Source organism: Notolepis coatsorum (assembly GCF_963971535.1).
Source record: "Notolepis coatsorum genome assembly, chromosome: 3".
NCBI lineage: Eukaryota > Metazoa > Chordata > Actinopteri > Aulopiformes > Paralepididae > Notolepis > Notolepis coatsorum.
This window is the reverse complement of record NC_140167.1, coordinates 205,252,996-205,278,262: the sequence shown is the minus strand read 5'-3', so window position 1 is coordinate 205,278,262 and position 25,267 is coordinate 205,252,996. Positions and strand designations below refer to the sequence as shown.

The following is a 25,267-nucleotide window of genomic DNA, read 5'->3' as shown; positions in this document are numbered from 1 at the left end:
AGAATATGCAATGTAACCTAACGTGCACCGAAAGCTTCTATATAAAGGAACCCGACGTATTGGACAATTTATTATTTTGGGAAGTAGTTATTCTACACCCACAGCCCACAGTGAGAAAGAGGTGAATTGACACGTTAATGAACTTGTGCTGTAAGTGCACCAAGCATAGTTAAAGAACACGCAAACATTACGGAACATGCGCTTACCGTCTTCTCCGGAGATAGATACCAATTTCCCAATACCAATATAATTTGTTTCCAATTTCCAGTAGAAAGCTATCCGGCTTGCAGCCGCCTAGCTTTCTGCTAAACATACAGAGAGGAAATTGGTATCCATATTCTTGAAGACAGTAAGTCTTGTTATATATCTACACATGTCTAGATCATCATACAGCCCCCCCCCCCCCCCCAGGCCTTTTGTCATCACTATAGTGGGTCTTCCACATTAATAATGTTGTGTGGATAGTATTATACAACGGCATGCAAATTTCTCGATTCTGATTGGCTGAAACAGTCATTTTACACGTCTTTATTGGCAACAATCCACGCTGCTGGCCCAGGACCCGCCCACAACCGACCCACATCACATCACTCCGCCGGATCACAAGAAGGTGGCCGATAATATTTACAAATGGATATGTTAATGGCGACTAAACGACTAAATATGAAGCAATTCTGTCAAGGGGAATGTGTTAGCCCTTTAAACAATGTTGGATGATGTAATTGATGGGTCTTGAGGCAATCTAGAACAAAAGAAAAATCGCGGTTTGATTGATAGATTAATTGATTGATTTAAATTTCTACTTCCTTCTTGCTACTGACTGCAGCGTTCTCTCTCACTGTCCGACGCTGGCGTACCCACAAACACACACACACACATACACACACACACACACACACACACACACACACACACACATACACACACACACGCACACACACACTGTGACACACACACACACACACACACACACGCACACACACACACACACTCCTGTCTGCAACAGCGGGGGAGTCAGACTGAGAGAGAAGCAGCGCTGTTTTAAGTGAGCATGGTCTATTGAATTGATTGATTGGTTGATTGCTAATTTTATTACTGTACCCCTGGTTTCCAACTGGTTAAGTTTAGGCTAAAAGAAATAAATAAAAAAATAGGGCGAAGAAAACGTTTTTTTCCTATGCATTCCCTTAACAATTGTGTGTATTGAGCCGTACTGTATTGTACCCATTCTGCATCTGGTAATAAAATTTTCAATCAATCATTCCAATAATACACAGTTGGATGTGTTAGTTGGTTGGATGCACTTCAAGCTGCTTCCACATGAGGCAACTTCTCTCAATCATTCCAATAATACACAGTTGGATGTGTTAGTTTGGTTGGATGCACTTCAAGCTGCTTCCACATGGAGTTGTGGGAACTACTTTTTCTGGCGGATGGTTTTTTCAATAAATCTTCGATTAATGTGTGTTTATTGTATAGAAATAAGGTTGGATGAATCTGGCAGTTGTATAAAAGCTTTACACCACGTGCAGTCGTGATTTGTGACCAATAAACCATGCCTAGGGGGGTCTAACGACCCTCGGCTGCGCCTCGGGCCTAACAACCACCCCTAGGCATGGTTTATTGGTCACAAACCACTCCTGCGTGTGATGTAATGCTTAAGTAGTAGGGTTCTGAATGAGCTTGGTTTCATATGCCTTTATCTACCTTGGGTTCGAGTCCCTGTGATCATAACTCACAAAAGCTAAAGTTAAAAGGACGTGTATCAGTGATAATCAAACCGTAAACAAAGAGGCCTATTAATATGTTGGATATTAATATGAAAAACGAGTGATTTCATGTTCTATGCCTTATCTTGACTTTGTCTATTTTGCTGCTATCTTTTTTTTTTTTTTTTTGTATTTTATTTTTTTATTATTTTTTAAACAAACATATAAACAAACATGACAACACACGATAAGATATACAAGCATTAATTGTCAGGGCACATCCAATGAGATCACATTTTAGTTAGTTGTCTTATATAAGATATACCCCTACCTGTTATCTAAAAAAAACCTACACACATATGCTCAGCTCGAACCCCCCCCCCCCCCCGGACCCCACCTTGAGAAGTACCTCCACTATCCCTCGCACCTAACCAGACACTACCATTATAAGCTAGCTTTTATTCTCTCCACCACTTCTAACCACATTGACATTTTGGATTCATTGAGACCCAGAATTCTTGCTGTAGATATTTCATGGTAAATTACATCGAGATATGTAAGAAACCAAACTTTACGGCACATTTTTTCCGGTTGAAACCAGCGTGATGCGATCAGCTTTTTGGCTACTGTGATACCCGATAAAACCAATCTCTTTAGCTGTGGATTCACTGCAAACTCAAAAACATCATTCAATAATAATACCGAGGGGTGTACAGGTATATTCCAAGATACGAGTTTTGATATTTGTTGGGTCACATCTTTCCAGAATGCCTTAACTGGTGAGCAGTCCCAATACATGTGCATAAATGTCCCTTCGTCCCCATTTGCACATTGGGTGCATTTGGAATCTTGTTTAAGCCCCATTCGGCACAGTCTTATAGGAGTCAAGTATGTCCTGTGAATATAGTTAAGATTGATTTGTTGATGATCCGGGTTCCTTGATGTAAGTCGGACATTTGCCCAGGCTCCTTGCCAATCAAAGTCATTTTCCAGGTCTGGTATATCCCTCCTCCAGACAGAGTCAAGTTGGAGGGTTTCATACGAGGACGTTAGTAATTGATGATAAAATTCTGAAACAAAACCTCTCGATGTCTCTCTTGCGTAGAAGAATTTGTGGTATCTGTGGTGTTCAATTGGTCTGTCTAATGGAACACCGTGAGACTTCAAACATAGCTCTAACTGTTTGTGAAAAAGCCATGTGGACTTGGTGAGATACATTTTTTTGCGTATTTCTTTATCACTACAAAAACCCTGTTTGTTAAAAACATCCCCTAATGAGTGTATGCCTTGCTCTTCCCATATAGGGAATCTTATAGGTCGTTTTCCAATTAAGAGTGCATTGTTATTGAATAAGGGAGTAAGTATGATTGTGCCATTTTTGTGGGTTAGGATTTTTTTTTTGTGATTCACGCCATATCCGGATCGCATGAGTAATTATGGGGCCAAATTTTCGTTCACAGTGCTTGATTGGTAGTTTAGTGTATGCTATGTCCTTCAGTCTATGTGGGGCTACTATGTTTTCTTCTATTTTTCTCCAGGATGCTAATGCTTGGGAGTCAAACCATGTTGTCAATGGACTTAATGTGTACGCCTTAAAATATAGGAAAAAATCTGGAAATGCCATGCCACCATCTGCTTTATTTCTCTGTGCGGTGGATCTTTTTATACGTGGTGGTTTGTTATTCCAAATAAATTTGTATGTGGAGGAGTGTAATCTTTTCCAGTAACCCTCTGGAGGGGGTAACGGTAGCATTGAACTGAAGAAGTTGATTTTAGGTAGTACATCCATCTTAACTATTGATATCCGTGCTTGTACTGTGTTTTTAAGTTTTGCCCATCTATCAAGGTCGTCTTTGATTTTGTTTTGGATTTTTGTGTAGTTGTGCTTCACCGTTTGTCTTATGGTAGGGAATATTTCCACTCCCAAGCATCTGAAATGTTTTACCATCGGTATCTGCTGCTATCTATTTTATACTTATTTTATGTCTGCACTTTCTTTTGTCAATCTTGTAAAGTGTTATGCCAATTTTGTGCTAATTGTATGCCTTTCTTTTTTACTGCTGTGAAGCACTTTGAGCTGCAATTATTTTTTTTATCTATTTTTTCTCCCCCTTTTTCCGTATTTTCTCCCATCCCACTTTAGTCGTTATGCCAATTCCCTTCCTGGTCGTTGCGCGCTTTTGCCCCCTACTGTCGGTCTAGGGAGGGTTGAAGACTACCACATGTCTTCCTCCGATACATGTGGAGTCGTCAGCCGCTTCTTTTCACCTGACAGCGAGGACTCTCACCGGGGGAGTGTAACGCGTGGGAGGATCACACTACCTCCCCCAGATCCCTTCCTCGCTGAGCAGGCGCCCCGACCGACCTGTAGGAGTCGCTGTTTACAACGACCAGGATACACACCCAGCCTTCTTCCCACCCGCTAACACTGCCAATTGTGTTTGTATGGACGACTGACCAAGCCGGAGGCACCGCTGACAGCTGGATTCGAACCCAGAGTCTCTGCGGTGGTGGCGAGCGCTTAGTCCGCTGCGCCACCCAGCCGCCCCCTTTGAGCTGCGATTCTTGTATTTGTGCTATACAAATAAAGTGTATTCATCATAATAATAATAATAATACCTTGCGCTGGCGCCGCGCTCTGTGAGGTTTAGGTCTCGGGCGGTCCATCTGTGGGGCGTCACGCACCCTGACCTGGTGGAGGAGGCGGCTCTCACCTGCAGGCCACTCCCAGATGGGGCTCACCTGGAGTTCAGGGTGGACCTGGGGCACAGGCTCCACCTCCACCAACCGCAGAGGAGTCATACTGTGGAACTGTGGTGAAGACAGGAAGAAAGAAAGAAAGAAAGAAAGAAAGAAAGAAAGAAAGAAAGAAAGAAAGAAAGAAAGAAAGAAAGAAAGAAAGAAAGAAAGAAAGAAAGAAAGAAAGAAAGAAAGAAAGAAAGAAAGAAAATGAACTAATTGAAAGGCAAAATAAGTGATTTTCACAATCATATTGCAACAGATAGACTAACAGACTATTACAGACATGCTCTAGTCTGCACCATTTGATACTACAGTATGTTGAAAAAGCAAGTCAGTTGTTTGAGAACACCCGAGTTGCTTTTATTCCATCCTTCATGCGACCAAAAAGTGATTCACATCACCAACGTCCTTGTTAAGAGCAAAAGGTTTGGTGGATCCTAAAAGACTTCAAAGCTCGTCTAAAAAGACTTCAAAGCCAATTTAAAAGACTTCAAAGCTCTTCTAAAATACTTCAAAGCTCATTTAAAAGACTTCAAAGCTCTTCTAAAAGACTTCAAAGCTCGTCTAAAAGACTTCAAAGCTCTTCTAAAATACTTCAAAGCTCATTTAAAAGACTTCAAAGCTCTTCTAAAAGACTTCAAAGCTCGTCTAAAAGACTTCAAAGCTCTTCTAAAATACTTCAAAGCTCTTCTAAAAGACTTCAAAGCTCTTTTAAAAGACTTCAAAGCTTGTCTAAAAGACTTCAAAGCTTGTCTAAAATACTTCAAAGCTCGTCTAAATAAAATACTTCAAAGCTCTTCTAAAAGACTTCAAAGCTCGTCTAAAAGACTTCAAAGCTCTTCTAAAATACTTCAAAGCTCTTCTAAAAGACTTCAAAGCTCTTTTAAAAGACTTCAAAGCGTGTCTAAAAGACTTCAAAGCTTGTCTAAAAGACTTCAAAGCTCGTCTAAAAGACTTCAAAGCTCTTCTAAAATACTTCAAAGCTCGTCTAAATAAAAGACTTCAAAGCTCATCTAAAATACTTCAAAGCTCGTCTAAATAAAATACTTCAAAGCTCATCTAAAAGACTTCAAAGCTCTTCTAAAAGACTTCAAAGCTCGTCTAAAAGACTTCAAAGCTCGTCTAAATAAAATACTTCAAAGCTCGTCTAAAAGACTTCAAAGCTTGTCTAAAAGACTTCAAAGCTCTTCTAAAATACTTCAAAGCTCGTCTAAATAAAAGACTTCAAAGCTCATCTAAAAGACTTCAAAGCTCTTCTAAAAGACTTCAAAGCTCGTCAAAAAGACTTCAAAGCTTGTCTAAAATACTTCAAAGCTCGTCTAAATAAAATACTTCAAAGCTCTTCTAAAATACTTCAAAGCTCGTCTAAAAGACTTCAAAGCTCTTCTAAAATACTTCAAAGCTCGTCTAAAAGACTTCAAAGCTCGTCTAAAAGACTTCAAAGCTCTTCTAAAAGACTTCAAAGCTTGTCTAAAAGACTTCAAAGTAGGGATGCTCGATATTGGCTTTTTTACCGATACCGATATACCGATATTGTCCAACTCTTAATTTCCGATACCGATATCATCCGATATCAACCGATACTGATATATGCAGGGTTTCCCCCCCCAAAAAACGGAATAATTTCAGGTAATTAACATTACATATGTCTTGTTGTGGAATTAACATAACATTATGCATACTTTTGACAATAAATAAAATCAGAATTTGTTCTTACTTGCTTGCCTGGGTAAATAAAGGTTATAGAAATGTAAAAAAAATTATATATATATATATATTTTTTTTTGAAAACCGATACCAATATTTTCCGATATCACATTTTAATGCCAATATCGGCCGATAATATCGGACATCCCTACTTCAAAGCTAGATCAAACCTTTCACAGAGGTGTACCCAACCTCTTATTGGCCACCCTGCATGCAGACTCACTCCTCTGAGCTCTCTAACCAAAGCTGATGATACGTGGCTTAAGAAGTCTTACCGTCGGCGGCTACGTGGCATAGTGGGCAAGGCGCTCGCCACGAAATGCTGGAGACGCTGGGCTCGTCAGTTCGAGCCCAGCTCTCCACATTTGCTTTCAGTTTAGCTGGTCGTCCGTACTAATACACATTGGCCGTATTAGGGGGTGGGAAACTGATGGGTGGGGATCGGGCGTTGTGGACAGCGACTCCTACAGGTCGGTTGGTGCGCCTGCGCAGTAGAATCAGGAAGTGTCGGGGGCAGCGTGAGCCTTCCACGCGTTACTCCTCGCCACTGAGAGATCGAGCTGCGCAGGTGAAAAGATGCGACTGCTGTTACCTCAAGTACCGGAGGGGACTTGTGCTATGTATGACTTAGTCCACATTGCAGCCGGCTTGTGGGAGGCATGAAACAGCGTTCGTGACAGGGGAGGGTTGAATTGGATGATACGAAATTGGGATGGGAGAAAAATATAGAAAAATGGGAGAAAAAGTGGATAAAAAAAAAAAATAAAAAATCTTACCGTCCACACCTTCTCACTGGTCTTCCGCTTCCCCCCCTGATGGACCTGAATGAATGAATGAATGAATGAATGAATGAATGAATGAATGAATGAATGAATGAATGAATGATCTTTATTGTCATTGTCACAATGTTACAATGAAATGTAAAATGCAGCCCTAGGTGCTAGCAGTCACACAGATAATAAAAACACAGTCCTAAAACACAGTATTAAAATAATAAAGACAAGAGTAAGACATAATGGACATAAACAGGGGGGTATAAAAAAAAATTGCACTATTCCCTTAGTGTTGTGTGTGCGTGTGCGCGTGCGTGGGGGGGGGGGGGGGGGGGGTGCAGGGGAGATGGTTGTTTGAAATTTTAGCTGAGTTTAGTGCACATATGGCCCTGGGATAAAAACTAAACTTAAGTCTGTTAGTCCGGGTGGGCATGACGCTGAAACGCCTGCCCGAGCGCAGCCGTATTGTGAGGTTTTGCCCGCTGCTCACTACCTTTTCTCTGTTTCTTTAAGCCTATACTGTTTATTTCCCTTCTATACTGTTTATTTTCCCTTCTCACTCACTCTCTCTAGCCCCCACCCTCTCGTTCCTTACCCTTAGTGGCCACACCTGTTCGATATTCTATTATCTCTCGCACCTGTGGTGGCAGGCTAATTAGTCCCCCTGTGGGCTTTAAATACCAGAGCGCTTCCCCTCGTTTTGGCGTGGGGTCGTGTTGTATACTTGCCGAGTCATATTCTCTAAACATCTAGACTCTTTCGGGAGATCCTCTGTCTGCCTATGCTGTTCCATTCTCCGGCGTCGAGATGTTTGCTCCAGCCTTCGCCAGCTGTCGCCGTTGCCTGTGGGGGAGACTGGTCTGCGCTCCCTGTACTTCCACGGGAGGCACCCCAGCGTTCCACTGCAGACCCCCGCGCAGCTGTTCGTCCTGACGCACATCCAGACCAGCGCAGACGCTCTCCAGTCCTCAGCGCGCAACGCGCATCTTCCAAGGACGCTCGAGCTTGGCACGCTCTCCAGACCAGCGCGCAACGCGCATCTTCCAAGAACCCTCGAGCTTGGCACGCTCTCCAGACCAGCGCGCAACGCGCATCTTCCAAGGACGCTCGAGCTTGGCACGCTCTCCAGACCAGCGCGCAACGCGCATCTTCCAAGAACCCTCGAGCTTGGCACGCTCTCCAGACCAGCGCGCAACGCGCATCTTCCAAGGACGCTCGAGCTTGGCACGCTCTCCAGACCAGCGCGCAACGCGCATCTTCCAAGAACCCTCGAGCTTGGCACGCTCTCCAGACCAGCGCGCAACGCGCATCTTCTAGACCTTCGTGCTTGGCACACTCCTCCTCGCAGACGCACCCGACGCGTCTCTCGGTTCCGGTGCGCACTCAAGCAGTGGCGCACCACTCTGTTCCTCGGCTCCGACAGTCGGCTACCCGGTGACGACACCTTCGCCACCGCCGCCTGTTCCAGTACCACTCTGTCCTCGGCTCCGACAGTCGGCTACCCGGTGACGACACCTTCGCCACCGCCGCCTGTTCCAGCACCACTCTGTCCTCGGCTCCGACAGTCGGCTACCCGGTGACGACACCTTCGCCACCGCCGCCTGTTCCAGCACCACTCTGTCCTCGGCTCGGACTGCCGGCTCCCCGGTGGCGATACCCTCGCCACCGCCGCCTGTTCCAGCACCACTCTGTCCTCGGCTCGGACAGCCGGCGCCCCGGTGGCGACGCTCTCGCCCCGCTGCCTGTTCCTGTACCATTACGCATACGCTGGAGCGGCCCAGATGATTTACACCAGTCCTCCCAGTTCCTCCCTGTTTCCCAGCCCGCCTCCGCGGGCCTCAGTCCCCTAGTCCCCCGCCTCCGCGGGCCTCAGTCCCCTAGTCCCTAGTCCTCTTTCCCTAGTTCTCCTAGTCCCTAGTCCTCTATCCCTAGCTCTCCTAGTCCCAAGTCCTCTTTCCCTAGCTCTCCTAGTCCCTAGTCCTCTCTCCTCAGTCCCCTAGTCCCAAGTCCTCTTTCCCTAGTTCTCCTAGTCCCTAGTCCTCTATCCCTAGCTCTCCTAGTCCCAAGTCCTCTTTCCCTAGTTCTCCTAGTCCCTAGTCCTCTATCCCTAGCTCACCTAGTCCCTAGTCCTCTTTCCCTAGTTCTCCTAGTCCCTAGTCCTCTATCCCTAGCTCTCCTAGTCCCTAGTCCTCTCTCCCTAGTTCTCCTAGTCCCTAGTCCTCTATCCCTAGCTCTCCTAGTCCCTAGTCCTCTCTCCCTAGTTCTCCTTGTCCCTTGTTTACCTAGTCTCTAGTTCCTCTGTCCCAAGGCGTTTCCCTTAACCTTCCCTTAGGCGTTCCCTTACCTTCCCATAGTGTTCCCTTTTCCTGCATTTGTGATTCTCCCTTAAAGGGACCGTGCCCTTTTCCCTGTTTTTCCCTGTGTTTCAATAAATATCTGTTTCTTGGCAAACCACCATACCTGTCTTGTGTTGTGCGATTGGGGTCGGTTACAAACCATAACAGTACGACCCCACCAGGTCTACGACCCCAGCCAGCACAGACTGTGTATGTTGAGTTTGCCTTTTTTTTTTCTTGTCCCCTCTAGCTCCCCTGTTAGCCCTGTTAGCTTCCCTGTTAGCCCAGTTTAGCTTCCTTGTTAGTCCTGTTTAGCTCCCTTGTTAGCCTGTTACTCCCCTGTTTAGCCCAGTTTGGCTTCCCTGTTTAGCTTGTTAGTCTCCCCGGTTAGCTCCCCTGTTTGCTTCCCGTTTGCCCTGTTTGACCCCCCTGTAGCTAGCCATGCCCTGGCGGCTAACCCAGTCCCTCAGCAGAGCCCCTGTCTGCTAGTCTTGCCCCGGCTGCTAGCACAGCCTCTATGTTTATGCAGCCCTTGCTGCTGGCATGGGTCCTGTAGCTAGCCATGCCCTGGCAGCTAACCCAGTTTCCCTCTGCATGGCCCCGGTCTGCTAGCTTGGCCCCGGCTGTTAGCACAGCCTCTATGTTAATGCAGCCTTGCAGCTGGCATAGGCCCTGTAGCTAGCCAGGCCCAAGCAGCTAACCCGGTCCCTCTGCATGGCCTCCACTTTTTTGTGTAGTTTTTCACACAGCTAGGACTGTCCTTCCAGCTAGCTTGTGCTCTCATGCTGGTCCAGCCCTGTCTGCCAGCCTAGCTCCGGCAGCTTGCGCAGCCTCTATGTTGATGTAGCAGTACAGCTAGCATAGGCCCTGTAGCTATCAGTGCCCTGGCAGCTAACCTTCCCTCTGCTAGCCCTTTCCCGGTGCTTCCATGGTTACCCCTTTGCTACCCTGCTTGCCCCTCAGTTCTCTAGACCAGTTCTCTAAACCAGTTCTCTAGACCAGTTCTCTAGACCAGTTCCTCTAGACTAGTTCTCTAGACCCAGTTCCTCTAGACCAGTTCCTCTAGACCAGTTCCCCCAGTTACCCCTCGGCGACCCTGTTTCTTTTGCTAGCCCCACTCTTGTGGTGGCTTCCCCTGCTGGCTTGGCCAGTACCTCTTGTTTTGCCCCCTGCCACTCTGTCTGTATTTGTTTTGGGTCGCCGGGTGGCTCCCGTTGGAGGGGGGGATACTGTGAGGTTTTGCCCGCTGCTCACTACCTTTTCTCTGTTTCTTTAAGCCTATACTGTTTATTTCCCTTCTATACTGTTTATTTTCCCTTCTCACTCACTCTCTCTAGCCCCCACCCTCTCGTTCCTTACCCTTAGTGGCCACACCTGTTCGATATTCTATTATCTCTCGCACCTGTGGTGGCAGGCTAATTAGTCCCCCTGTGGGCTTTAAATACCAGAGCGCTTCCCCTCGTTTTGGCGTGGGGTCGTGTTGTATACTTGCCGAGTCATATTCTCTAAACATCTAGACTCTTTCGGGAGATCCTCTGTCTGCCTATGCTGTTCCATTCTCCGGCGTCGAGATGTTTGCTCCAGCCTTCGCCAGCTGTCGCCGTTGCCTGTGGGGGAGACTGGTCTGCGCTCCCTGTACTTCCACGGGAGGCACCCCAGCGTTCCACTGCAGACCCCCGCGCAGCTGTTCGTCCTGACGCACATCCAGACCAGCGCAGACGCTCTCCAGTCCTCAGCGCGCAACGCGCATCTTCCAAGGACGCTCGAGCTTGGCACGCTCTCCAGACCAGCGCGCAACGCGCATCTTCCAAGAACCCTCGAGCTTGGCACGCTCTCCAGACCAGCGCGCAACGCGCATCTTCCAAGGACGCTCGAGCTTGGCACGCTCTCCAGACCAGCGCGCAACGCGCATCTTCCAAGAACCCTCGAGCTTGGCACGCTCTCCAGACCAGCGCGCAACGCGCATCTTCCAAGGACGCTCGAGCTTGGCACGCTCTCCAGACCAGCGCGCAACGCGCATCTTCCAAGAACCCTCGAGCTTGGCACGCTCTCCAGACCAGCGCGCAACGCGCATCTTCTAGACCTTCGTGCTTGGCACACTCCTCCTCGCAGACGCACCCGACGCGTCTCTCGGTTCCGGTGCGCACTCAAGCAGTGGCGCACCACTCTGTTCCTCGGCTCCGACAGTCGGCTACCCGGTGACGACACCTTCGCCACCGCCGCCTGTTCCAGTACCACTCTGTCCTCGGCTCCGACAGTCGGCTACCCGGTGACGACACCTTCGCCACCGCCGCCTGTTCCAGCACCACTCTGTCCTCGGCTCCGACAGTCGGCTACCCGGTGACGACACCTTCGCCACCGCCGCCTGTTCCAGCACCACTCTGTCCTCGGCTCGGACTGCCGGCTCCCCGGTGGCGATACCCTCGCCACCGCCGCCTGTTCCAGCACCACTCTGTCCTCGGCTCGGACAGCCGGCGCCCCGGTGGCGACGCTCTCGCCCCGCTGCCTGTTCCTGTACCATTACGCATACGCTGGAGCGGCCCAGATGATTTCCACCAGTCCTCCCAGTTCCTCCCTGTTTCCCAGCCCGCCTCCGCGGGCCTCAGTCCCCTAGTCCCCCGCCTCCGCGGGCCTCAGTCCCCTAGTCCCTAGTCCTCTTTCCCTAGTTCTCCTAGTCCCTAGTCCTCTATCCCTAGCTCTCCTAGTCCCAAGTCCTCTTTCCCTAGCTCTCCTAGTCCCTAGTCCTCTCTCCTCAGTCCCCTAGTCCCAAGTCCTCTTTCCCTAGTTCTCCTAGTCCCTAGTCCTCTATCCCTAGCTCTCCTAGTCCCAAGTCCTCTTTCCCTAGTTCTCCTAGTCCCTAGTCCTCTATCCCTAGCTCACCTAGTCCCTAGTCCTCTTTCCCTAGTTCTCCTAGTCCCTAGTCCTCTATCCCTAGCTCTCCTAGTCCCTAGTCCTCTCTCCCTAGTTCTCCTAGTCCCTAGTCCTCTATCCCTAGCTCTCCTAGTCCCTAGTCCTCTCTCCCTAGTTCTCCTTGTCCCTTGTTTACCTAGTCTCTAGTTCCTCTGTCCCAAGGCGTTTCCCTTAACCTTCCCTTAGGCGTTCCCTTACCTTCCCATAGTGTTCCCTTTTCCTGCATTTGTGATTCTCCCTTAAAGGGACCGTGCCCTTTTCCCTGTTTTTCCCTGTGTTTCAATAAATATCTGTTTCTTGGCAAACCACCATACCTGTCTTGTGTTGTGCGATTGGGGTCGGTTACAAACCATAACACGTATTTAAGCATTACATCACACGCAGGAGTGGTTTGTGACCAATAAACCATGCCTAGGGGTGGTTGTTAGGCCCGAGGCGCAGCCGAGGGTCGTTAGACCCCCCTAGGCATGGTTTATTGGTCACAAATCACGACTGCACGTGGTGTAAAGCTTTTATACAACTGCCAGATTCATCCAACCTTATTTCTATACAATAAACACACATTAATCGAAGATTTATTGAAAAAACCATCCGCCAGAAAAAGTAGTTCCCACAACTCCATGTGGAAGCAGCTTGAAGTGCATCCAACCAAACTAACACATCCAACTGTGTATTATTGGAATGATTGAGAGAAGTTGCCTCATGTGGAAGCAGCTTGAAGTGCATCCAACCAACTAACACATCCAACTGTGTATTATTGGAATGATTGATTGAAAATTTATTAAAACGTTTTCTTTGCCCTATAGGAAAAAAACGTTTTCTTCGCCCTATTTTTTTATTTATTTCTTTTAGCCTAAACTTAACCAGTTGGAAACCAGGGGTACAGTAATAAAATTAGCAATCAACCAATCAATCAATTCAATAGACCATGCTCACTTAAAACAGCGCTGCTTCTCTCTCAGTCTGACTCCCCCGCTGTTGCAGACAGGAGTGTGTATGTGTGTGTGTGCGTGTGTGTGTGTGTGTGTGTGTGTGTCACAGTGTGCGTGTGCGTGTGTGTGTGTATGTGTGTGTGTGTGTGTGTGTGTGTGTGTGTGTATGTGTGTGTTTGTGGGTACGCCAGCGTCGAACAGTGTGAGAGAGAACGCTGCAGTCGGAAAGTAGGAAGGAAGAAATTTAAATCAATCAATTAATCTATCAATCAATCCGCGATTTTTCTTTTGTTCTAGATTGAGTCAAGACCCATCAATTACATCATCCAACATTGTTTAAAATACTAACACGTTCCCCTTGACAGAATCGCTTTATATTTAGTCGTTATGACGCTATCAACATATCCATTTGTTAAAGATTATTGTCCGCCATCTTGTTTTTTCCGACGGAGTGATCCGGCGGAGTGATGTGATTCGGTGGTGGGCGGGTCCTGGGACCAGGAGCGTGGATTATGAAGGATACATACGTGTAAATGGACTGTTTCAGCCAATCAGAATAGAGAAATTTGCATGCCGTTGTATAAGAGGTGTTTGTTGCCAGGGGGTTGAAAATCCCCCAGGGATAGAAACAGCATGATTTCTAGTCATCTTATTTTGCATTTTCTTCAATCAGAAATGTCTTCATTGTCAACTAAACGAACAATAAACACTATGCAACAACCATCAAATGCACACAGCACACACACCCACACGCACACACTCACTTAAACAAACAACACACTGCAGCACCCACTCTCCACACTTTAGATCACACAAACACACTTTATATTTATTGATAAAGGATTTGCACTACAACTCGTACACCTACTGTAAATTGTACCTAAATTGCACCTCATCCTATTTCTGCCTTGCACTATATAGTATTGTATATTAGTACACTACACAGTATTGTATATTATATGGTAACTCAGTTACGTTTATTCTGCATCGAACATTGTACATATGTCTATACTGAACACTGTGACCTCATTTTTTTACTTCTAATTTACATGCTATACTATGTTATTTTATTTCATACTTATCTTGTCTTGCACAGTCTCTGGAGCGTAACAGTAAGAAGCATTTTGTATAAAAGTATTCTGTACTTCTGTATGACAACTATTAAAGAAACTTGAGAAACTTGAAGTAAGCTTGCACATAAAGGGAATTTGTTTGGTTGTTTGGTGCATCGACATTAACAGACAATTAAAGTAGAATAAAATAAAATGGAATATATAAACTAAATTAGAATAAAAATACAGTGCAATAATATTTATCCAGGAAGGGTGTGTTAACATCATCTATAGTCATTTGTACTTGCGTGTCTATTTTACGATTTCCAAATAACATAAATTTGGTTTTACTCAAATGTAATGGCAATTTATTTAAATTAAATCATAATTTAAATGTACTAATTTCTGTGGTGGTGACCTCCAGACGCTGCAAAACATGTTGGTATTGTATGCAAATAAAACAAATGTCTAAATATTTGATACACTATGTACATATGTCATTGATGTATAAAATAAACAATAAAGGTCCTAACACTGACACCTGTCGGACTCCACAGGTGATATCGGCATGTGATGATTTATGGTCACCCATCTGCACAAACTGTTGCCTATTCCGTATATAACTATTCAACCAGTTTAACGCCACCCCCCTTATACCATACCTTTAAAAACATTTCAGTAATATGTCATGATTTATGGTATCGAATGCTTTTTTGAGGTCTATGAATACTCCTACTACATATTTCTTATTATCTTTTTGTATCCACTTTTTCTCCTCCTATTTTTCTTGTATTTTCCTCCCATCCAAATTTTAGTCGTTATGCCAATTCCCCCCTCCCCTTCCTGGTCATTGCGCGCATTTGCCCCCTACTTGCCGGTCTAGGGAGCCCTGAATTCTATCACATGCTTCCTCCGAGACATAGGAGACAGCCAGCAGCCTCTTTTCACCTGGCAGCGAGGACTCTAATTGGGTGAGTGTAACGCGTGGGAGGGCACACTACCTCACCCAGATCCCTTCCTCGCTGTGCAGGCGCCCCGACCGACCTGTAGGAGTCGCTGTTTACAACGACCAGAATACCACCCACCGGCTTCCCTCCCGCTGACTCTGCCAATTGAGCCTGTATGATGACCGGCCAAGCCGGAGGTACCGCTGACAGCTGGATTCGATACCAGTGTCTCTGCGGTGGTAGACAGACGCTTAGTCCGCTGCGCTACCCGGCCGCCGCATATTTCTTATTATCTAAACTGTTGGTGATTTCTTCTGATAACTCCATTAATGCCATTGCTGTTGATCTGTTAGCTCTGAAACTGTACCGACTTATCTGTTAAAATTAGGGATGTCCGATATTATCGGCCTACCGATATTATCGGCCGATATCAGCATTAAAATGTGATATCGGAAAATATCGGTATCGGTTTACAAAAAAATAAAAAAAATATATATATATATATTTTTTTGATCCACTTTTTCTCCCATTTTCTATATTTTTCTCCCATTTTCTATATTTTCTCCCATCCCAATTTCGTATCATCCAATTCAACCCTCCCCTGTCACGAACGCTGTTTCTTGCCTCCCACAAGCCGGCTGCAATGTGGACTAAGTCATACATAGCACAAGTCCCCTCCGGTACTTGAGGTAACAGCAGTCGCATCTTTTCACCTGCGCAGCTCGATCTCTCAGTTTATTGTTTATTGTTTAAAAGGATCCCCATTAGCTGTCACCTAAGTGGCGAGCTAGTCTTCCTGGGGTGGCGAGGAGTAACGCGTGGGAGGCTCACGCTGCCCCCAACACTTCCTGATTCCACTGCGCAGGCGCACCAACCGACCTGTAGGAGTCGCTGTCCACAACGCCCGATCCCCACCCATCAGTTTCCCACCCCCTAATACGGCCAATGTGTATTACTGTGGACGACCAGCTAAACTGAAAGCAAATGTGGAGCGCTGGGCTCGAACAGGCAAGCCCAGCGTCTCCAGATTTCGTGGTAAGCGCCTTGCCCACTATGCCACGTAGCCGCCCTAAAATATATATATATTAGAGGTGGGCATAGATTAATTTTTTTAATCTAGATTAATCTATCTGCAATCCTGGATTTAATCTAGATTAATCTAGATTAAAATGGCTAAAAAAAAAAAAAAAAAACCTGCCGAAGGCATTCAAAATATGTGTGTTCTACCCAAATAATGACCAGAAGTAAGTCCTTACTTTTTCTTTCCTCCTTATGTTTCTCAGGCCAGGTGGCCCATTACACCATGAGCCCATCTCCCATTTCCAAAATGCATTACAGACTGTTTGAAAAAGCTGTTTTGCTATGATAATTGGTAATGAAATATCAAAATAATGTTCAATAAGATGTACTTGTGTTTAATAAGTTGTTTTATTCAGAAGTTAACACAAATAAATAATATTACCAGTACAGTACAGTATCTAGCACACTCTCAGGAGCAAAACAGAAAGAATCATTTCAAACTTGAACTATGTGACATGGCTTGAATCAACTGCTCCAGTGGAGTTGCTCAGTGGCCAATGGTGTCAACTGTGGTTGTACTGGGCAGCTCCCAGGTGTGAATGGAACTGTGTGAATGTGAAGCAGGGCGTTCCTGAAAAAGAGCATCTGTGCTCAGCGAACCTACCCTGGGTAAATAAAGGTAAACAAAAAAAAAATGTAAAAAAAACAAAACAAAAAAAACATTTTAAATTTTAAATTTTTTTAGATTAATGCGTTAATTATATTATTGCGCGATACTAGTATAGCGTTAACGCAGCACGTTAACGCCGTTAACGGCCCAGCTCTAATATATATATATATTTTTTTACATTTCTATAGAAATGATGTCCGATATTATCGGCCTACCGATATTATCGGCCGATATCGGCATTAAAATGTGATATCGGTTGATATCGGTATCGGAAATTAAGAGTTGGACAATATCGGTATATCGGTATCGGTAAAAAAGCCAATATCGAGCATCCCTAGTTAAAATGTCATGTCATGCTTAATAATGAAGTCATCTAACCTTTACAGTCTTTCCAATATTTTGTAGAACTGGCAAAGTAAGGATACTGGCCTATAATTGGTGAAGTGGTGTTTCTCTCCAGCTTTATATAACGGAATAACTTTTGCAATTTTCATTTTCTGAGGAAATGAACCGGATGAAGGTTTGCTGTCTATTACTTTCTTGATTAGCATCATATCAATTCCATTCCAATCGGTAGATGTTTTATTCTTACACTTGCTAACAATATCTATGATTTATTTTCCTTCTACAGCTTTCAGATTGAGTTGAAATTTCTTGCAATATTCTCCTCAGCATCCCCGCCATCTTTTGTATGTGTGATGTTGATTTTCTCTGACAAGTTTGACCCTATATTAACAAAGAAGTTGTTAAACCCATTAACCACATCATTCCTATTAGTAATGTCCTATCGTCATCAGTCAAATATTCAGGGTAACTTGTAGTTTAACTATTGTTTTTGCTAATCTCTAATACTTTGGTATAGTATTCCTTCTTGCTTATCCTAATAATATTAGTTTGTTTATTTTCATATTTCTTATATTTATGTACTATCAAACTACTATTCAAAGTATCTTTTCAACCACCTTCTACTTCGCTACTCATGAACTAAAGTTCATATAATTAAAGGACTTTTTACTTTTACTGAAGTAGAATGTTTAATGTAAGCCTTTTGCTTTCACCCGAGTACCTTCATTATGGTATTTTAAATTGTACTTATATATACTCATTCTTCTTCCATCACTGACCATTCACCCAGTTCTTGTATATAACGTTTATTTTTGGAAGCTATACAAAACATTGGATCAGCTTAAAGTCTGTTTAAAACTATGAATACATTTATTTATTTGTTTCTACAGCTTTTTCTACTGTACCTATGTGGCATGTGGCACCTATACTGTACATAGGTACAGTAGAAAAAGCTGTATGCAAATAAATACTGCGCCAATAAACTTTATACATTTACCATTAAGATATTTAAAAGAAATATATTCACACTTCTTCCATCACTGTCCATTCACGCAGTAAGTTATATATATTTTTGGAAGCTGAACTTTCAAGCACCAACCCTTGTCTCTGGTCCTCCAAGTGGGACCCTGGGCCCTGACACCCCGGTGCCCGGCGGCCTCGGCTGCCTGCCGGAGTAGCGGACGTGGCTGGGAGCCGCCTGGTCCTGGGGCTCGCCCTCGCCATAGTCCAGGTAGGGCCTGCGGTCGGGGACGTCCCCCCGGGGCGGGTGGGGCCGGCTCTCCCACAGCAGATCCGTCTCGATGTCGATGACGGGGTCCTCCTCTGGCTCAGGGGGCGGAGGTGGAGGCACATGGGCTGGAGGAGGGGGGCGGCGGGGAGGAAACAGGGCTCGTTTCTCATCCTCCTCCACGATCAGGTCCTCTGGGTCGCACCTGCCTAGGAGGTTAGGGAGAGGAAAGATACAGAGAGACAGATGTTTGGTGCATGTTTGTGAGAGAGAGAGAGAGAGAGAGAGAGAGAGAGAGAGAGAGAGAGAGAGAGAGAGAGAGAGAGAGAGAGAGAGAGAGAGAGAGAGAGAGAGGGCAGTGTGTCGAAGTGTCCTTGAGCAAGTGTGATCGATCGTATTTGACACCTCTGCGTTGTGTTAAGCTTCGATGCCCCGAGGGAGTTTCAAACCCGGGTCTGCCGCACCACGGGCGACATCACAGACCGTTATACCAAGAGGTGAATTCACTTCTTGGTAACGTGTCTGTATGTCTTTTAACACATTGACTGCCACGCTTCTATCCATCAATGTATGATCACTGCCACCAGTCTAAGTCTATGGAGAAGTTCCCCTTCTTTGCAGAGCTATAACTTTTTAAATTGTATTGCTAAATTGACATTACTATGGCCCATTCAACATCAAGTATCTATCGTTCAGGATGTAGGAACGTTATACTTTTTCATTCATAGATTCTTCCAAAAATAGCTTCTAGAATATAAATATGTTTTTATCGTTTTCTGCAGTAATTCATAGAATGTGAGTTATAGGCATAAACTCATATATAGATTATCAACTGCTGTTTATTGCCGATACACGCTATATTAAAAAATTCAACTGTACATGATTGTATACGTTATGATTCATCATGCGCGGATGAAAGGGGGGGGGGGGGGTCGTTTATAATTCCGTGATCGTCGGTAAATGCTTTATGTAGTATGGGTGATATATTGATCAGAGCGGTTTGCATTGAAAAGAATAAACAATCAAGCTGAAAGTAACGTTACTGTCCTCTTACCGTTCGCCGATGAGACTGGAGGAAAAAGATCCCACGTATTTGACGTCGATCGACTAGATCCATTTCCGGTTTGTATGGCGCAATAAATGCCCAAATCATATTGATTATTGAGTTATGGCAGCGATCCATATACACAGATGTGTGTCTAGAGTCCCGCAACGATATGTGACTGCCGGACGGATTTCCCAGATGCACCGAGATCACCAGATCCATTTCCGGTTGTAACTCGCCCGATCATCCACCAGGCGGCGGTATTGAAGCGTTGCACTGTTGCGCAGGCTCCCACTGTATCAGCAGAGGCTGGGTGGCGGAATTATGAATGCCATGTGGCGAAAATATGAAATATGATCTCAATAACGTCGTACAGCGTGGTTTGGCAGAATTAGCATGGATATCAAACACGTTTATGGCGGTCAATGTGTTAAGGGGGAGTGGGTTTAACTCGCAGTACCGCTACCTGCCACAGTCACTTCACAACACAGTCCATCGTGGATATTACTCACAGACCTCCGTTACACAAGACACCCCTCACTGCTCCCGATGAGCAGGTCGGCACCTTGACCCTTAACCCCTAACTGCTCCTGATGAGCAGGTCGGCACCTTGCACGGTCGCCTCCGCCATCGGTGTGTGAATGTGTCAGTGAATGCGTGAATGTGAGGAACCAAAATAGTGCTTTGGATAAAGTGCTTTGGATAATAAAAGCTATTATATAAATGCACCATTTATCACTTAGAGAGAGAGAGAGAGAGAGAGAGAGAGAGAGAGAGATTCCAATTTTACCAGCTGACATGCTGGGTACTTTTTGCATCGTGAGGTGGGCTGGGAGAACTGTATGCTGTCAATGCAGAAGACTGACATTTTTTTCCTACTGTGACCGAGTGGATTTGAACCTGGGACCATAGGACCCGCAGGCGGCCGCACTGACCAGTCGAGCTAAAGGGTCAGACCCGTTAGCTGGTGCTGGTTGACTGCGAGCGGCTCGTTAGTAGTTTACACTACAGCTAGAGTTGTGTACAGTATGCGTCTGAAGCGTACCTCCTCTGGGATCGATGATCTCCACGTTGGCTGAGTTTCTTTGACCCAGAACAGCGTTCCTGGGGCCTTTCAGGATCACTATGAAAGTCTCGTGGTTTTCCTCCAGTCCGTCATCTTTTAGGTACACATTCCACGTTTTCATATTGACTCCTGATCAAGAAGAGGGAGGGAGATCAAGGGAGAGAGGAAATTACATCATCATGTTGTCTACCACTGTCTTTGTCATTCAGATAAGGAGACATGTCTACAACTGGTCAAAAGTTTGGAATCACTAAGAAAGGGTTTGACTTTTTGAAAGAGATGTATACTGATTCACAGAGTGGAGTAGAGTAGAATAGAGCAGAACAGAGTAGTACAAGGGCGGTCAGGTGGCGTAACGGAGATTGCGTTCGTCACCAACCCCGGAGACGCTGGATTCGTCTGTTCGAATCCAGCTCACAGCTCCGGGGTTGTCACCAGCTTGGCTGGCCGTTCACACTAATACAATTGGCAGTATTAGAGGGTGGGAGAAGCTGGCGGGGTGGGTCCGGGTCATTGTAAACAGCGACTCCTACAGTTCGGTCGGGGCGCCTGCTAAGCACGGATAGGATGTAAGGGCGGTAGTGTGATCCTTCCACACGTTACACCCTCTCAGTGAGAGTCCGCGCTGCCAGGTGAAAAGAAGCGGTGATTGGCTGGACGTGTGTCGGAGGAAGCACGTGATAGCCTCCACTCTCCCAGACCGACTGTGGGGGGTAAGTGCGCAGCGACCAGGAAGGGGATTGGGAATTGGCATAACGACTAACATTGGGATGGGAGAAAATCGGAGGAAAAAAGGAGGGGGGAAAAGATCAATAATAAAAAAAAAAAAACAGAGTAGTACAAAAACAGACCTGGGTCAAACTGGATGAGGCTGGCTGTGCTGTGTGTGAAATCTCTGCCCACCTGGGCCGTGCCGTCCTCCACCTGAAACAGAACGGATCTCTTAACCGTGGAACTAAAACCTCGACTACAATCGCATCATTCTGTGCGTTTAGTCCCTCAGTCTCCAGTTGCCAAAAACGACTAGATTTGCTTTTTTTGCAGTTCAAGTTTTACCTGGATAGCTGCGTAAGCGGGGTCAGCACTTTTCCCGGTGCGCTGGAGTTGTATCTGCAGCGTTCCCCCGTTCTCACACACCCTGTAGCAGGTGGCCGACAGCTCCACACGGGACCACGTCAGCTCCAGTCTGCAGGGGACACATGTTTTTATAACAATATTTTTATTGCATTTTCTTCTTTTATACATACATACATACATACATACATACATACATACATACATACATACATACATACATACATACATACATACATACATACATACATACATACATACATACATACATACATACATACATACATACAGACAGTAACACAGGACAAAAAACACAGTTCAACCCCCTCTCTTCCCTAATTATAATTTAAATTGACATTCACGTAAACATACTACAATAACAAAAACAAATAAAGTTAAATGAATTATAAGAAATCATAAAATTTTTAAAAACGCTCTTTGGCTTCTCTAGTACCCTCATCTGCTTTTTTCTTTCCTATCCCTAACCTCTCTTGTTTCCTATCCCTTTCCTTTAGATTCTGCACCTTCTTCTCCTTTAGTGGACACATTTGACTACTTCCTATAGATCAAATGAATTGACAGGGGGGTACACCTTGACCTAACACTAACGGATGAGATTCCTGCAGGTCCCTTCATCAGGTGGCCATTTCATAATTACTCGTAATACAACGTTTATGTTCGACTATGCGTTTAACTATGTTTAATTGATTCACTACATTGCAGCCATTAGCTAGAAGTAAGACAGTCCACTCAATCGCGTCGCTTCCGTTCTCCACCACTGCGGCCATCAATTCACTTTTAAGTAATCGGTGCCGATAACCATGATATACTGTAGCTTAAATATAAATCAGCTAAAAACAGGCACACTGTGAGCTCAAACACTGATTTTCTCTTTCTTTTTTTTATGTGTGAGAGAAGTGATATCCCATGTGTCTAGTCTAGGTGCCCTTTTATATGGCAACTATGATATTTTGCAATATAAAACATTGGATCAGCTTAAAGTCTGTTTAAAACGTTTTAAACTTTTTTTTATTTATTTATTTTATTGCAAAAAGCTGTATGCAAATGAGCAAACATCCACCTGCTGGCGGCCATGTCTGCTTATTTGCATACGACATTTTCTGAACCAATAAACTTGTATACATTTTCAGTTTCCCGGAGGGCCAGTCAACTGGGTAACAGCTTTGTGTCTGGGAAATAGAAATGAATTAAGCTGATCCAATGTTTTATATTGCAAAATATCCTAGTTGCCATTATAAAAGTATAGTGGGGTCAGGACCAATGGAATGTCACTTCAGTTTATTATATGGAAAAGCTACTCTATCTACCTCTTGAAACTGTAAGAATAGTAGAACGGTATCTACATGTACAGTATGTTTCTGTCTTTACTTGTTTCTACTGAACCAACTGTCATGGTTTTTGCCTTATTTCACCTTTCTGTGAGGGACAGCTATCTATTTTTGCTTTATTTCACCTCTCTGTGAGGGATAGCTGTCAATCCCTGTTCCCTGTGGTTAATTGCCTCATGGGTCGGCAGGTGTGTGGGCTTGATTGCACCTGATGCAGTGCAGCTGTGCCTATGGCCATGTGGAGTCTATTTAAGTTTGGAGATTGCAGTGTCAACTGCTTTTTCATTTCCTAGTGTTTGTTGTCCTTTTGGTCACGCTCATTATATTGAAGTGTAGTCTGATCTCTGATTCAGAATTGAGCTTTATGGTAGTCGTTCTTATTTTAGGCTACTCACGTGATTCTACACATAAACTCCCTTAGTGGAGGTTTATTGTTTTACTTTTTCCAATATAAACTCCTTTATTAGGAGGTGTCCTTGTGGCTTATTTACTTTTATACTATACCTCTTTATTGAGAGTAGTTCTGTTTTTTGGGACTTGATTTATTTTCTTAATTACTCACTTTGAGATTTCCACCTGTAAAGGTTGTTTTCTGTTGTTTAATTTTTCCCCTCTCCTAAAATATCTGTGTAAGCAGTCTAGTGGTTGTCCGTTTCACGGGTAACTTTAAGAATCCCTGTTATCTGCTCATGACCCACACACACACACACACACACACACACACACACACACACACACACACACACACACACACACACACACACACACACACACACACAGCCCTCACACCAACATAATAGATCACGTGTACATCTCAGGTAGCATGGTGTTGCCGGCAGGGTCCGTGAGGCGGAACTCGAAGCTGTCTCCCGTCACCTCCATGTCGGCCGGGACCATGTACACGACAGCCTTCTGGTCCACATCCTTCTGGGTGAAACGCCCTTTGATGTACGCCCCTGGAGGATACAAGAGACACACACACACAGTGATGTACGCCCCTGGAGGATACAAGAGACACACACACACAGTGATGTACGCCCCTGGAGGATACAAGAGACACACACACACAGCCAACCCTGTCAGCCACTAGACACAGCCAACCCTAGACACAGTTAACCCTGTCAGCCACTAGACACAGTTAACCCTGTCAGCCACTAGACACAGTTAACCCTGTCAGCCACTAGACACAGTTAACCCTGTCAGCCACTAGACACAGTTAACCCTGTCAGCCACTAGACACAGCTAACCCTGTCAGCCACTAGACACAGTTAACCCGGTCAGCCACACAGTTAACCCTGTCAGCCACTAGACACAGTTAACCCTGTCAGCCACTAGACACAGTTAACCCTGTCAGCCACTAGACACAGTTAACCCTGTCAGCCACTAGACACAGTTAACCCTGTCAGCCACTAGACACAGCTAACCCTGTCAGCCACTAGACACAGTTAACCCTGTCAGCCACTAGACACAGTTAACCCTGTCAGCCACACAGTTAACCCTGTCAGCCACTAGACACAGTTAACCCTGTCAGCCACTAGACACAGTTAACCCTGTCAGCCACACAGTTAACCCTGTCAGCCACTAGACACAGTTAACCCTGTCAGCCACACAGTTAACCCTGTCAGCCACTAGACACAGTTAACCCTGTCAGCCACACAGTTAACCCTGTCAGCCACTAGACACAGTTAACCCTGTCAGCCACACAGTTAACCCTGTCAGCCACTAGACACAGTTAACCCTGTCAGCCACTAGACACAGTTAACCCTGTCAGCCACTAGACACAGTTAACCCTGTCAGCCACACAGTTAACCCTGTCAGCCAATAGACACAGTTAACCCTGTCAGCCACTAGACACAGTTAACCCTGTCAGCCACACAGTTAACCCTGTCAGCCAATAGACACAGTTAACTGTGAAGTGCCACAGAACAAGTGACACTTTTTGACAATGACATCCTGAGTCGTTCCAATATAGCCGTATATACCTATTTTTCACATGTAATTATATGCTTCATTATTCAATTGATGATGGACAATGATCTCCCAGAATGACAGAGTGGGTGTGAAGTGCCACAGAACAAGTGACACTTTTTGACAATGACATCCTGAGTCGTTCCAATATAGCCCTATTTACCTATTTTTCACATGTAATCATATGCTTCATTTTTTCAATTATTCAATTGACGATGGACAAAGACCTCACAGGATGGCAGAGTGGGTGTGAAGTGCCACAGAACAAGTGACACTTTTGGACAATGACATCCTGGGTCGTTCCTATATGACCAGTATAAATCTTTAAACTAAACTCTGGAAAGATAGCTCTATGATGGCTCTACTTATAAAAAATGGAACTGAGCCTTTAAAT

The 25,267-nt window shown here is 45.1% G+C and overlaps 1 protein-coding gene across 1 annotated transcript in view; it reads right to left on the bottom strand.

The window, feature by feature from the left end:
- The window catches only part of LOC311226146 (FRAS1-related extracellular matrix protein 1-like), a gene marked incomplete at its 3' end in the record, with an annotated part of 90,177 nt that overhangs the window by 3,304 nt on the left and 61,606 nt on the right, over positions 1 to 25,267 (bottom strand). Inside the window, exons 6-12 of the mRNA XM_084311520.1 lie at positions 23,717 to 23,861; positions 21,539 to 21,668; positions 21,334 to 21,406; positions 20,462 to 20,611; positions 18,243 to 18,580; positions 6,935 to 6,979; positions 4,329 to 4,520 (exon numbers count right to left, since the gene is read on the bottom strand). Of these exons, the coding sequence (XP_084167646.1) occupies positions 4,329 to 4,520; positions 6,935 to 6,979; positions 18,243 to 18,580; positions 20,462 to 20,611; positions 21,334 to 21,406; positions 21,539 to 21,668; positions 23,717 to 23,861 (1,073 nt within the window). The remainder of the gene's footprint in view (positions 1 to 4,328; positions 4,521 to 6,934; positions 6,980 to 18,242; positions 18,581 to 20,461; positions 20,612 to 21,333; positions 21,407 to 21,538; positions 21,669 to 23,716; positions 23,862 to 25,267) is intronic.